Here is a 15,078-nt window from a genome sequence, read left to right on the forward strand (position 1 = left end):
AGAGGAGAGGGGGGGGAAGAGAAGAAATAAACGTGACTGAAGTATTAATTGTAATTAAAGAATTAGAGAGAAATGGAGTATGATTCTGTGACTCCAATGTATGAGATTCAGGTAACTCCTAAGAAAGAACTGAATTTGATAAACGTATTAATAGTAATTAAGAAGTTAGTTAGCATTTCTGGCATGAAGAGGGCCAAAAATATACTTTAACCTTATCCTTACTGTATTTTAGTGTAGTTTTGTGTATACCTTTGTTTGTATTTATATGTGGTGTAAAGATTGTGTGTTTGTGATGTTTAAAATAATTTTAAAAAGGACAAAAACCGACCCCAAACGGAGCAAAGAAAGGGTTAAGGGAGTGGGCGGGCTGAATTAATCTCCGTTTGCCTGGGGCTGTGCCAGCCCGCAGCAGCAGCAGCGTGTGCGCGAGGCTCACGGGGCCTGGGGTGGAGAGTTTCAAGAATTTCATCCTTATAATGGTATAATCTGACTGCTGTTTTTCTTTTTCTTTTTCTTATGTTTCGTGCTGCTGGTGTTTGCTGGTCGCCTTTGTTCATTTCTGGGTGGTTGGGGATTATTTTCCTCGAGCGGTGCGGTCATTTCCCTCAGCACTAATAATTTTGTTTTAAAACTCCATTCCAGTCGGGACTCCAGTTCATTTTAAGGGTTGTGACTGAATCAATAGATAAGGGTTGGAAAAGTGGGTGGCTGGGTGGGGGGGAAATGCCATGTTGTATAAAAGCGTATTTGTGCTTGGTGTGGGATTTGCAAACTGAGCAATGTATATGTGTGGGTATACTCCCGTGTAAGCATTCAGACGTGTGAGAGAAACGGGTCTCCCCCTTTCCACCCCCCACCCACCCCCTTTCAGCGTTGGAGTAGTGAGTTCTAAAAGGAGTTGCTTTCTCAGTGTTGTTACTTTGGATTTATTTGCTGGGTGGGAGTTGGCAGGCTGAACTGTTTATAAACTAGGGCCTGTTTTGCTGTGTAATGTGAACATATGGTTTTAAAAATGCTTTTTTTCCCCTTTTGTGGAGCAAATTAATGTGTATTCCCCATAAAAATTAACCTGTTTAATGTTTGCTTGGCCACAGTTTCTTAAAAATAAAATAAAAAAAATAACACACCTGTGGTTATGTAACCCAAACTCTTGCTTGCAGGTCGTTGACAATATTTGCCTGCTGTTTCAGTTTTCCAGTGTGTAAAATAGTTTTCCTTGTCTCTCACCTTTAGTTGAAATATTGGAAAAGTGGGCACTAATACAAATGCCTGTCTCTGTGTTGTGACATAGGCAGGATCTACACTGCTGCTTTAAAATGGTTTATAACAGTAGTGACACACTCCATATACAGCTTTCAAACTAATTTCGAAGTGTCATATTCTGCTTGGTGTAGATCTGGCCATACTCTGGATAAATTGGGTTCATTTTTTTAAAGTCATTTAATGGGCCTGTTCAGACAACGTGCTAAGCCATGGTTAAGCCGCTAACCCTTTCGCAGCAAATGGTTAGTGAGCTTGTTTAAACCATGGTTATGTAGCCACCATAGTTAGGAATGATTCACATGGCATGCTAAGTCATGGTTTACACGTCGCACTATTATTATTATTATTATTATTATTATTTATTTATATAGCACCATCAATGTACATGGTGCTGTACAGAGTAAAACAGTAAATAGCAAGACCCTGCCGCATAGGCTTACAATCTAATAATTGTAAGCATAGGCTTACAATCTAAGGCACTAAGCCTTAATATTTAGCTCAAAATGCTTAACCACTGTGGCTTAGCGTGTTGTCTGAACAGGGGCTGTGCTCTATTGGTTCTGGAGACATTTCTGGGCGTGGGGGTTGGTAGGTTAAACTGTAGCAAAAGGCATGTGTGTTGCAAAATAGGTGTCCATCTCTAATTACCTCTTGGCTCCCCCTTTGAGATAGCTTTCAATAATTGACCTGCAAACAATTGCCCCCCTTGGAATCATAGAATAGCAGAGTTGGAAGGGGCCTACAAGGCCATCGTGTCCAACCCCCTGCTCAATGCAGGAATCCACCCTAAAGCATCCCCGACAGATGGTTGTCCAGCTGCCTCTTGAAGGCCTCTAGTGTGGGAGAGGCCACAACCTCACCAGGCAACTGATTCCATTGTCGTACTGCTCTAACAGTCAGGAAGTTTTTCCTGATGTCCAGCTGGAATCTGGCTTCCTTTAACTTGAGCCCATTATTCCGTGTCCTGCACTCTGGGAGGATTGAGAAGAGATCCTGGCCCTCCTCTGTGTGACAACCTTTTAAGTATTTGAAGAGTGCTATCATGTCTCCCCTCAATCTTCTCTTCTCCAGGCTAAACATGCCCAGTTCTTTCAGTCACTCTTCATAGGGCTTTGTTTCCAGACTCCTGATCATCCTGGTTGCCCTCCTCTGAACACGCTCCTTTTTTGGTAAACTTCTGATTTTTGTTGTACTCTCTCATATACCTTACAAAAGAACTCCATTATGTAGTCTAGTGGGATACACGCTGTGTTCCTGTGTATTTTGATAAATGTGCTAGCTTTTGTGTCAGCTCTACCACTCTGACAGCAGCCTATTGCAGCCTTCTGAGTGCCCAGTCCTCCCCCACATTTCTTTTTATTTTTATTATCTGTATCTGCACAGCTGTGGAGATACAGATAATATATTTTTTTAAGGAGGGAGGAACAGCCCTGTTCCTCTCCTCCCCCCCCCCCACCGGTTTTAATTTTTTTTTACTTTTACAGGCATGGGGCTACCCATGGCGACCAATCAGGGGGCACCATGGACTTCACTGCCAAAAAAAGTCAGGGTAAGTGCCTGACTTTTTTGGAGCGGACTTTCCAGGGTTTGCCCCTGGATGGCTTTGCAATGGCGGCTGCGTCATGTAGATGATGTGCCGCTACTGCGAAGACACCCCAGGGCAAACTCTTCATGTAGACAAGCCCCAAGCAGGGTTTATGGTGTTGTGTGCGACCATACATATTGTGGTTACTGCTAACCACAGGGAAGCATGGTTAAGCTAACCACAGAGCCTTCAGTGCCATTTGAATTGACCCAATGTATTTTATGTTTACAAAATTCATGTACAGAGGCCAAATTTTAAAACCTCACCTTTTGTTTTGTTATTTCTCTCAAGTATGGTTAAGAATCATCAATAGGCTGAGAGCAAGAGTTTCCCAACTAGAGTAATTTACATTGCTATAAATTTTTTATTTTTTATTTATTTATTTAAGGATTTTTATGCCGCCATTCAGCCAAAAAAGGCTCTCATGGCGGCTTACAAAAGTATTTCTTGACAGTCCCTGCCCACAGGCTTACAATCTAAAAGACATGACACAAAAGGAAAGGGGATTTTGTCAACATAGGCAAGGAAATTCTATTTCAATGGGATTATACAGTTTGAAATGTACCTGAGGGTGATTCAGAGTTTGTGTTTCTATTTGGTATTTTAAATGAAGTTGCCTACGAAGATTAAGAAAATCAAGTATTTATAGCTAGGATGCTTTGTCAAGACAAATGATGGCCATTATATAAATGCAGAGTTTCATAGTTACTTTGTCTTTTCTCGCAAGATCACCTGTTCTTTTTTGAAATAATGGTTGCATAATTTGAGTCAGGAACATTAGTTTTAGTGTGGGTGTTTGTTCTTTTTCTTTTGCTGGAGACTGATAAATTCCATAAGTACATAACCCAAAGTCTGAAATAAATTATGAGCTTGGTATTCCAAGAATAAATGATGTATCAAGCATTGAACTGATAAGGATGTGTTTGAAATTCTAATAGCTTAAAATTAAAAATGTGTGCACATGTATGTATATGTGCATAATACACTCAAAGGTGGTTTAGTTCAGGTGTAATAGCTAACCATGGTTTGTCACTATGTGAATGAGCCCTTTTCTTGCATTCTTCCCATTTCCTCCCTCACTTTTGATTTAATGGTAAACTGTAACTATTGAATCTGAACTACGCAAACTGGACTGTGTATGTTTTTGTGTGTATGCTGATAACTGAGTGACTGGCACTCTACTGGTAAGGATGTCTGATAGTCAAACTTATTTACAAAAAGTCACTGATAAAGTGAGAAGTCAAACATTACTAATTATGTCAAACTTCATGTTGTTTTCCAGGTAGGATGGATTCATCTTTATCAACAAAATTTCTAGATGTAGATCTGAAGATTACTGAGGTACACTACCATCCAAAAGAAGTTCTTGTGAAATTTCAAGGCAGATATAACCCAGAATGTGAATTTGATTATCACATATTACAAAGTGAATTACAGCAAGCATCAAAAGTGAAATATTGTGTTGGTGTTGGTGAATTCTGTTTAGTAGAAGACTCGGTTTCTGGAGAATGGTACAGAGGAAGAGTAGTACGAAAGAAGAACTACATCTATGAAGTATTTCTTATGGACAGTGGGAAAATACTTGCAGTTCATGACACCCATATTGCTTCTGCGCTTGATGAATTGTTTCAGCTCCCTCCAAAGATGGTTTGTGGGATTTTTGCAAATATACTTCCAGTTGAAGAAAAATGGACTCCTAAAGCTTGGAATTACTTTTCATCCTTAATAGATTTGCAGATTAAAGGCCATATACAAGCCATCCTACCACACCAAACATTTCTCCTTGATGTGCCTAAAATCAGTAGTGATGTGGTTGAATTAAAATTAGGGAAACTTGTGGATGGAGATACATTCCGTCTCATTGTAGAAATGTTAACTGAAGTTCCACAAGAGACCCTTTGTAAACAAATGCCAGACTTACTGCGACAGAAATACACAAGGCCAGACACTTTATTCTCCAGTGCTGGAACTCAGCCTAATGTTCATCCAGTTCTGAGTCGCCTTCAGCCACTTTTATTTGTTGGTAAGGTAGAGAAAGTAAAAATATCAGTGGCAGTCAGTCCAAGTAGATTTTATTGTCAGCTATTACAACACCAGATGGAGTTGGATAAGTTGACAATAAGCATGTCTTCCTGTTATGAAACAGTTAGAGAAAATGTTCCATCCTGTGACAATCTTGGAGTCCTCTGTGCAGCAAGACGAAAAAATGGTCAGTGGCACAGGGGAATGATACAGCAGCTGCTTTCTGATAACAAAGTGAAGATTTGGTTTATGGACTTTGGAGACTGTGAAGCTGTGCCTTCTGGTTTTGTTTTGAAGCTTCATCCAGAATTCGTTTCAATACCTAGGTTTTCATTTCCTTGTGCGCTGTCATGTCTTAATGATCAGGATGAAACTGTAAGAAATAATCAGCTAGAGGAATTTAAGGAGGTCCTCTTAAGTCAAAGTGCTGTTTATGCCCACATTGATCTATTCAGTGCTAATGAACACTTGTATTATGTTACATTGCATAAACATCAGTCTGCAATGAATAATAAATGCAAACCTCAGGGAAGTGATGTGGTTCCAAAATGCCACCCTTTCTTTAAAAATGAAATGTCACGCACAGGTGGAGACACAAAAATTTCTAGTTCAAACCCTATCTGTTCTGAGTATGTTCATAGGAATACTCTGAAATCGGGATACTCTTTAGAACAAAAGGACTCTCCTTTAACAATCCCTTGCAAAAGAGCAAAACTGAAAATGGATTCTGACTGTGTTGCGTTTGTAGTGTATGTCTTGAATCCATCAAACTTTTGGGTTCAAACGAGTGATTATCTAGATGAATTTGAAGCCTTAATGAAAAGAATTGCAGATATGTATGATGCAATTGAAGCTAATGATAAGATTCTGGAAAACCCAGAACCTGGAAAGATATGCTGTGCACGGTACAGTAAGGATATGCATTTTTACAGGGCTGTCATCAGGGAAGTAGTGGACAGTAGTATTAATATTTGTTTTTTGGATTTTGGGAATACTGAGACAGTGTCACTCCTTGATGTGAAAATGTTGCTTCCAGAGTTTCAGGAATTGCCTGCTTTAGCTATATATTGTTCACTTGCTAATGCAGTTCCGATTGAAGATCTATGGATTAAAAAAGAAACAGACTACTTTAAAGCACTTGTGGATGGCCGACAGCTCACACTCCATCCCATTGCAGAACAAAACAATAAGTACATTGTCAATGTGCAGTTTATGAATAGCTTACAGCAAGGTGACATTCTCATGCTGATGGTTCAGGCCGGATATGCTGAATATTGGGAAGTAAAGCAAGATCCGCTTCTCAAGATGGTCCGTGATTCTCAAGTACAAAGCTCAAAATGTACAAATAAAAACACCCGAAATAAATCTCATGGTCAGAACAATAAAGTAGGGATAGGTAATGCTACTGATCAAAATGAGAAATTGCTGAATACTCATCCTGTGAGAAAAGAGCATGTTACTTCCCAACGGTGGGAAAGCATACTTTCAAATAAATGTAGAAAAGCATCTGGAGAAATTGATAGATTGGGGCCTTATAGAGAGTACCAGTTTAAACCAGGAGCTATATTTGATGTTGTGTGTTCTCATGGTACTTCACCGGGTGACTTTTCATGTCAAATACAACATAAATTACCAGAGCTAGAAAATTTGATGGAACAAATTCAACTTCATTACAACACTCAGATGAGGCCGTATGAGGATGGGCAGCTTGCCTGTGTTGTGAAACATTCTAAAGATGGAAGGTGGTACAGAGCTGCAGTGCTAAAACATGTGAATAAAACTAAAGTTGATGTAGTATTTGTAGACTATGGTAACCAAGAAACAGTTTTGCTGAAAGACCTTCAAGCTATTTTCCCAGACTTTCTGATCTTGGAATGTCAAGCATTCAGATGTTGTCTTAATAGTGTCACTGAATCCTTAATATTTGACCCCTCTAAATGGACTGCAGGGGCATGTCATGATTTTGGACGTTTTGTTTCATCTTCCAGTGGACTACTGACTTGTACTATTTCTGCCCTAATTCTTAGGAGTCCTAACTATTTATATAATGTGGTTGACTTGCAGACTCAATTTACTACCTTACAGCAATTTCTCTCAGAATGTGGCCATACCCAGTTTTGGTCTTTTGAATTCACAAGATCGTTTATACCGTCATTATCTCTGTACAGCTTTTACTATTCGTCTTTTAACGTGAAAATTGGAAATAAAGAGGAGGTGTGTATAACATACATATTCAGCCCTACTAAATTCTATTGCCAGCTAAATAGAAATGCAGATCAAATAGACAAACTGTTGGAAAAGATTGCAGAGATTGGTCAAATAAAAAACCATGCAGACCAAATAAGCACTCACAATTTATGTTTAGCCAAATACTTTCAAGATGGCCACTTCTACAGAGCTTTAGCATCTCCTCAGGGATCATCAGGTTTCTGGCTAGTATACTTTGTGGACTTTGGGAATAAACAATTGGTATCAAAAAATGAACTGATTCCCATTCCCGATCATTGTTCAGAATTATTATTCACCCCCATGCAAGCTCTCAAGTGTTATCTGTCAGATCTAAAAGATATTGAAATACCAACTGAAATAAATAAGTGGTTTGAGAAGAATTACTTGGGGAAAGAGCTGAAAGCAGTAATAGTATCTAAAGAATCTGATGGGCAGCTTGGTGTGGAGTTGTATGATAGAGATTTACAAATAAATAGGAAGATTAAAAAATTACTAAAGCACACAGAGTGTAGTGTCAACCCAAAAGTAATAAATAGGTGTGTAGAACAGTCTGGAGGCAAAAATGTGGTGCATAAAGTTAAGTTAAGTGCAGATAAAATCAATGTTAAAAGTGAAGTAGCTGAATGTAAAAGAGAAGCAGAAAACAAAGCAAATTCTTGCAATCAAAGTGGTGGCAAGTTATGTGCTGAATATGGAAAAGAAATTCTTGATCAGAAAAAGTGTAGCAGGCCTGTAAAGCTTCCATCACCCTTGGAAAATACAGAATCAGTTTCGCAGAATATTCCGGGAGAGAGATGTAGAAGTACATGTAGAGAACCTAGTACAGATGCAGTTGATTACCATTCCATGGAGTCAAACCAAGTGGTTGCAGATACTGTGACTGAACTGCATATTTTGAAACGAAAGCCTTCAGGACAAGAAAGAAGTAGCACTGTTAGGCAAAAGTACACATATCTTCCACAACGTATTATTCAGCCAAATTCCAAAGTTCTAGGTTATATTTCCTCTTTAACTAGTCTGTCAAATTTCTATGTTCACCGTGCAGAGGATGAGGACACAATTGTGAAGCTGGCTGAGGAACTGAATGGAGGCACACTGATTATAGAGCCAGAAACAAATGCTGAATTTGAGGAAGGTGACATCGTTTTAGCCGAGTATGAAATTGACTGCTGCATATACAGAGCTGTTGTTAGGGAAGTTAAATCAGAACAGTCGTTTGAAGTAGAATTCATTGACTATGGTAATACATCAACTGTGAATGCATCAAAAATGTACAAGATGGAAAAGGTTTTCTTAAATTTGCCGAGATTCAGCATACACTGTTTCCTCAACAAAACAAAGTATGCATTTCCAGATAAAAATTGGAGTCGTGATATTGTTGCCAATTTTGTTAGTAAAGTAAATAATCAGCCACTGATGTTTGAGTTTTTACAACAGCATGGGCAACAGTGGGAGGTTGATATAGTCAGTCAAGGGATGTCTATGATCAATGAGTTAATGGAGAAAGAAGTCACTTTCGGTTTACAAAACCTGCTTGTGTTAAATCCTGACCAAATCACAAAACAGCTTCCAGCAACAGGTATAGATACTGATGATAATTACCACAATGAAAAATCAGAAAATCAAAATGTGTGTGAAGTGTTTAATGCTTTCGAAAGTCTTCCTAGAATTTCCTGTCAAAAATTAAAACCTGGACAGCTAGAAATAGCTGAAATAGTTCAAGTTTCAAGAGATGGAAACTTCTATGTGAAATTAAATAAGGATGCAAAAATATTGTTAAATATAAATGAGATGGCTGCGCAAGAAGCAAAGAAGAACTCCTTCCTTGCAGTGGAAAATATTAAAGAAGGATTAGAATGCCTGACAAAATCGAAAGAATCCTTGAAATGGTATCGATCTGAAGTTATAAAAAAATATGTGAATAAGGAGTGTATGTTGGTTTTGTTAATTGATTTGGGAAAATACGAAATGGTGTCATTTTGTGATGCGCAGATGCTGAGTGACAGAATGAGGGCTATTCCTAGAAATGCAGTACGCTGTAAATGTGCTTGGATTGAAAATCTAGGAAAGCAGGCTTTTGAGAGAGTGGTGGAGATGATGAAGTGTTTTGAGATCAAGATCTTGTTTCTGAGATACCTAGAACCGGCTTTCATTTGGGAAGTAGACATTTTGATAGATGGGATTCTGCTTCTGCAATATTGGAATCAAATACCTTACCATGTAACAGAAAATACAAATGTGGATGAAACAGTGTTATTTGTGCCGAATTCCATTTTATGGGTACCGTTCCAGACTGATAGACACTATCCTGGGTTTGTCACCTCAGTTACTGATCCTTCAAACTTCTGTATCCAGTTAGAAACGTCATTTAAGGCTCTGAAAGCATTGTTCAAGTTACTCTCTGACCTTCCAGAAAACTTGCCAACTATGCCAAAGGAACTTGTCACTCCTGGTGCCACTTGCTTGATAAAAACTGGATCTAATGAAAAGTGGAACAGAGTTGAAGTTTCTGAAATCTCCAAAGTCTCCAATCAGGTAATACTTACTTTTATTGATGATGATGGATTATCAGCTCCCATCCCTATCTCTGATATCCACAAGCTGAAAGTTATCCCAGAGAAACTTGTTGGTGTACCAAGATTAACTTACCCTTGCTCTTTGTTTGGCGTGTTACCTGTTGATGGGGAATATTGGAGTGATGAAGCAAAGCTTACAATTCAAGAATTTCTTGGTAGACCAGGTCTCACGTTCCAATTCAAGCAATACCACCGTGGGCTGAAGCTAGAAGTAGATGTTTTATGTGAGCAGAACTACGCAACAGATACATTGGTTGCTTCTGGTTGTGCTGTGTATTCTAAAATTGTATCCTCTTTGGGTTCAGTTAATTGTGCAGAGCTTCATCTGTTGAATTCACAAAATTTGCCTGATCCATTCCAAATGTGTGGTCAGAAGAATTCTGATGCAAGAATTCCTTTGCCATCAGATCAGAAAGGAGGTCCACAAAAATCAAACAGTGTTTGTGGCAACATTTCAAGACAGAGCAGCTCGAAGATACTATGTCCTAAGAAAAAAGGGTGGCAGAAGGCACTTTTGTTCAATAACACAAGAAATAATGAAAATCAGTGTAAGAATGAGAAGAAGTTATTTTATCAACTTCGTCACAGAAAAGAACTCAAGCATTCTGCACAGGCACACCATCACAAGCAAATTTATGAAGAGATTTGAACACTCCATGACAGAGGTTAGTTTTCAATAACTCTTAAAACAGCTTTGTAAGTAGATTTGTTCTTTCCATTGGGCAATATCCAGTGCTGGCTGTGTACCAGCAGGACCCACTGCTGGTACAATGAGACTCTAGCATTTCCTAAAGCAACCAAAATGAGCCAAAAACTCATTTCAAGGAAGTAATAGGTCAGTGGATATAGCAGAAAGGGAGCACTGGTGACTTTTCCCATTCTAGAAATGAGTGCTTTGGCTCATTTCCAGGTTTGCTGTAGGAAGTGCTAGCTTCCTGTTGTGCCAGTATTGCAGCAGCATTGAATACTGCCCTTTGTATGTAAAAAACATTAGGCCCAGATAAGACTTCAGTTAATGCTGGAATACAAAGAATCATGCATATATTTCCCTGCACCCAGGGGCTTGTATATAAAATTAGAGCAATCAAAAGTAATACGACAAGTCACATAGTTTAATTACTGTGTGGTGCACCAGATACATAGCATAAGTGGATGTGGGTGTGGGTGGATGGGTGGGAGGGAGGGAGAGTGAGAAAAAGCGAATTGAAAGCTAGGCATGGGTGGATGGGGAAGCTGAACCCTTCCTCCATTAAGGCTTTTCTTCTCCTCGCAGGACTTGCTTCCGATCCACTGAGAGGAAAATGTATTGGTTCCCCTTGCATGCTGTGCTTCTAAATCTCTCCCTTTCTTTTGCACTTACCTCTACAATTTTCAGGAATTTAACAGGGACCCAATCGCAATGCCTCATGTCTAGTTTAGCCCCAGTATCCTATCCATATGGACACAACTCCATACAATTCCAGTGAGGCTTCAGCCCAGTAGAGACTTAATGCATTCCTGGAAGTAGAGTAGCTAAATCATATTCAGTAATTAATTACTGAAATTGTTTTTATCTGCTATCTGTAGAAGATAGGCATAGGGTTACAATCAACTTTTATAGGGTATGTTCTTGTGAATATCTTCTTCCTAATTTATCAATAATTTCTTTCCAGATAAATACCTAATTCCTACAATTGGAACCAAGAAATGAATCGACAATAGTCATCAGAACAACTTCTATGCAAAAGGAAGAGAATATGGGTTAAAATCTTAAATGTTATTTTTTTTTTAAAAAAATCCCTTATACTTCCATAATCTCAAAACAAAAATACATAAACCTAAAACGTTATTAGCATCTTTGTGTTTAGTCTCTGCCCCCAACCTGAGAATTGGTATTTGTTCTTGAAATCACCAAAGGGGAAAGGAAACCATATTTATTATTTTTGAATATTGTCTAGTTACATTAACAAAGGCTTTTGTTCCCCTTTTGTCATTTCAGTGGTCCTCTTATATCATAAAAACCTTTACCTGTATTGTTGAAAATTCTACAATTATGTAATAGTAATTAATTGAAGTCTCTAGCTTCAAAAAAGACTACTATTAACTGGCTTTTGAAACACTGCGGTAAGGTGTACTTCATGGGTTGGTTGATGGTATTATATTGTGTTGGGTTATTGCTCAAGGTGGAATTGCTCCTGCGTTGACCTACATAAGGAACATCATAATGTGAGAAGCAACATGGAAATGTGAGAAGTTATTACAGTTTGTTTTGACCATTACAGAGCTTTGTGGATTTCTGCTTCAAACTTAGGTGCCCCATGTTTGCCAAAACCCACTGGTTTAATATTTTTACCAGTGCAAAAGCTTGGTCTGAGACAAACCTAATAGGACTTACTCCCTTTGGTTTCAGTGGAACATATTTCCAATGTAATATGTTCGAGCTGTAAAGTGTAGATGTAACTACGAACTTCCACACAACTTGGCAATCAAGCGGGTTCTTTTTTATAATCCTCTACTCGGGCATACTTGTGTGAGTCCCAGCACACATTAGCTGGATGCAGAGAGTAGAGTATTAATGTATAGAAGAAAGAGTATGTTTTGTCTCTTTATAAACAACACATTTTGTTGTATGTATGCCATGTAGGAAGAGTGAGTTAATTGATACTTATGTAATTACCTAATAATAAGCAAAATGCTGAATGTTTTGAGTTTTAATCATTCTTGCTTGTTTTCAAGATGAGTAATGTAATAGTTTTAAAATTGTTTTTATTTGATCACACGTTCAATTGTTTAGTCATATGCTCTTTTCCCCTCTCTCACACGCATACACACACACACACACACGGGCCTGATATGTGCAGAAGGAGACTCTGAATGTCACATTTTTACTGCAGCTCCTTATGCTACAATGGATCACAATTATGAGGGGTTTCCAGCTTTGTTGAGTGGCTCTTTAGTGGGAGGACCTGCGCTGGGAAGGGGAAGCTCTGGCTTTGGCTCAGAAGACTCTGCTTGATTTTTTGGATCCTGTCCCGTACCGTTTTCAACAACCCTAATGTATATGTTGAATCACACCACCAGAGATAGTAAATGTAAATTGACTTGAGAACTGGTATGCTCATCATCTGACAAAACAAGTGATTTTTCCTGCATCACCAGAGAAGAAAAAGGAAGTTAATTTTTTGTTTAGGACTCCTATATGAACGTGAACTGTAATATGAGATGACTTCAGACATTCTGATGAAGCAGGATGTTTTCAAAAAAACAAGTTCCATTAGATGGTCGATTAACTTTTGAGGGGAAAAATGTGTGTTTGATATTGCAGGATATACAGAAAGTGTCCTACAATTTAAAATAAAAACTTGTAACTTCCATGGCCTGAACTTACTGAAAGAGCAATATAGGGTTGGTAAAAGTTAAGGTTGATTGTAGCTTTTAATTTTAATGCTAGCATTTGCTGAAATCTTCCTTGGTATAAAGAAAAATATGTTGAATATTTGCTTCTATTTGAAACATTAAGGAGTGAGGAGCACGGGGGTTATATTTTCCTGTCAAATGGTTGAGAACATAGAATGAGCTAGTTCTGCTGCAGCAATTGTTTGATACCATTTCACCACTGAGAGTAGAATGCAATTGGCCCTTGTCTATTTTGCCAGGGAGACATGCATTAACTCTTGCTGTACATATATCCCTGTGAAAATACATGGACCAACAACCAGCATATGCTTGCAGTAGATAATACATAGTGCAAGTGGATTTTTATATATATAAAAAAGCGTAGCCCATTTTCTCTTTATCAAAGATAAGCCCAAAGTGGCCTGCAGAATAAAAATGAAAGCAAAACATCATACCAACAACTATTAAAGTTGTTGGTAGGAAAATAAAACGACTAGTAATACCTTTCCAGAAGGAAAAAGCACAATAGCAACACCACAATAAATAGCAATAGTTCAGCTCCGAGATCAATCAAATCTAAAAAATAACTCCAGCTAGTCAAAACCTTTCTGAAAGAGTCCTTTTTTGGTCTAGCAACTGAAAGGGCTTGAGAATGTCTTGGGGGGGGGGTGGTATTCTTTTGAGGTGATAACGCTATCAAAAAGGCCCTGCTCCTGGTGAATGCTCACTTGAGGCAAGGCCTGAGATTTTGAACAGCGTGCATAGAATACAGAATACGGCATATAGAGATGTAACAGAACAATGGCAGAGTATATATTTGCTTTTGTGCATATATATTAAGGACACTGTTCAGCGATGTCCGAGTCCATCCCTAAAGCAGGGAATGTAGCCTAGCTTGGATCTTCAGAAGGGTTTGAGGAAGCTGTTAATGGGAAAGAGCCAGGCTGATGATCTAGGTTAGCTCCTGTGGTGGATATACTGTGAAACAGAAAGGAAATGAACGGAATACGGGCTAACACTTTATAAAATTCCTTGCATTTTGTTAGTTGTGGGTTTGGAGTTCAATTCCTTGGATGTGGTTGAACTAAGCTAGCTCCCTCTTTTAAGAAGGGTGATTCTGAAAAGGAAGTGCTCATAATCAACATTTGCTTGTTGGGGTATATACCTTTTTTCTGTTACGAAAAAGTAGGATTTTGTTTTGGAAACTGCTGCTCCGTCCAACATATTGAATAAACTAGACACTCACACTAAGGCATACTCTTATCCGCCCTCGCTTAACTTCACTCGCTGTAGGGTTGCTCTTTTACACAACTTTCCTCTCAGCTTGCTTTTTTAGAGTTTGAGACTTTAGATGAGAAACATGGCAGTTGCAGCCTTAGGAACTAATTTGAACTGCCCAGTTCTAATATAACCTTTCTTCCACATAGCAAGCAATGTTTGACTCCTGTGATGTTTTTCCCTCTTTACTATTGAGGACATTTTATATACTAGATATTCCCAGCGAGAGCCTTTGCATGAGAGGGTGTAGTGTGACTGATTCAACTTCTCCACAGCAGCGGTCTTTATCATTCCTAGCTGGAGGGAGCATATTTGAAGGAGGACTTTACACAAAAGTTTTCATTGTTTGACAGAACATTTGGGGCCCAGAATAAGTTAGAAATCTCTTGCTAGTGACAAATTCATTTTTAAAATCGTGTTAAGTAACGGAGGATAATAACACTTTTAAAGAGGTTATTTATTTTCCAATAAATAGTTGATTATTTTAAGATTATGTCTGAGACATTCAAAAGGGACACCTGGTGTAGGTATTTCTAGGCTAATTCTATAACACTTTGAATTAAGTTGGGGGAGTTGGAATGCTTATGATTTAAAAGAATATAAATATTGGAGGCATAGCAGAAAGATGTTGGAGTGTAGAAAACTAGTGGGATAGGGTCATCTCTGTATACAAACTGTAGGATGGACAGGGAAGGATATACTGTGGGTGGTGTCACTTGTACATTGGGTACAAAAAAACCCATTGCTTCC

At 38.5% G+C, this 15,078-nt stretch overlaps 1 protein-coding gene across 4 annotated transcripts; it reads left to right on the forward strand.

Moving 5' to 3' along the window:
- The first annotated feature begins 411 nt into the window (after positions 1-411).
- On the forward strand, positions 412-13,026 carry TDRD15 (tudor domain containing 15). 4 transcript variants are annotated; one of them, XM_063125222.1, is made up of 4 exons: positions 412-479; positions 4,131-9,634; positions 10,083-10,340; positions 11,328-13,026. In XM_063125222.1, exons 2-4 carry the CDS (start codon positions 4,136-4,138, stop codon positions 11,337-11,339), a joined length of 5,769 nt encoding a protein of 1,922 aa, XP_062981292.1. In that variant the 5' UTR covers positions 412-479; positions 4,131-4,135; the 3' UTR covers positions 11,340-13,026. The 4 variants fall into 4 exon arrangements, with proteins under 4 accessions (XP_062981292.1, XP_062981290.1, XP_062981293.1 ...); XM_063125220.1 differs by having other exon boundaries at positions 4,131-10,340; XM_063125223.1 differs by lacking the exon at positions 11,328-13,026 and having other exon boundaries at positions 9,981-10,093.
- The last annotated feature ends 2,052 nt before the right edge of the window (positions 13,027-15,078 follow it).

Source organism: Elgaria multicarinata, chromosome 4 (genome assembly GCF_023053635.1).
Source record: "Elgaria multicarinata webbii isolate HBS135686 ecotype San Diego chromosome 4, rElgMul1.1.pri, whole genome shotgun sequence".
Classification (NCBI taxonomy): domain Eukaryota; kingdom Metazoa; phylum Chordata; class Lepidosauria; order Squamata; family Anguidae; genus Elgaria; species Elgaria multicarinata.

Excerpts from the sequence above, each read along its gene's own strand:
- TDRD15 (XM_063125220.1), top strand. The coding sequence starts at position 4,136 with ATGGATTCATCTTTATCAACAAAATTTCTAGATGTAGATCTGAAGATT.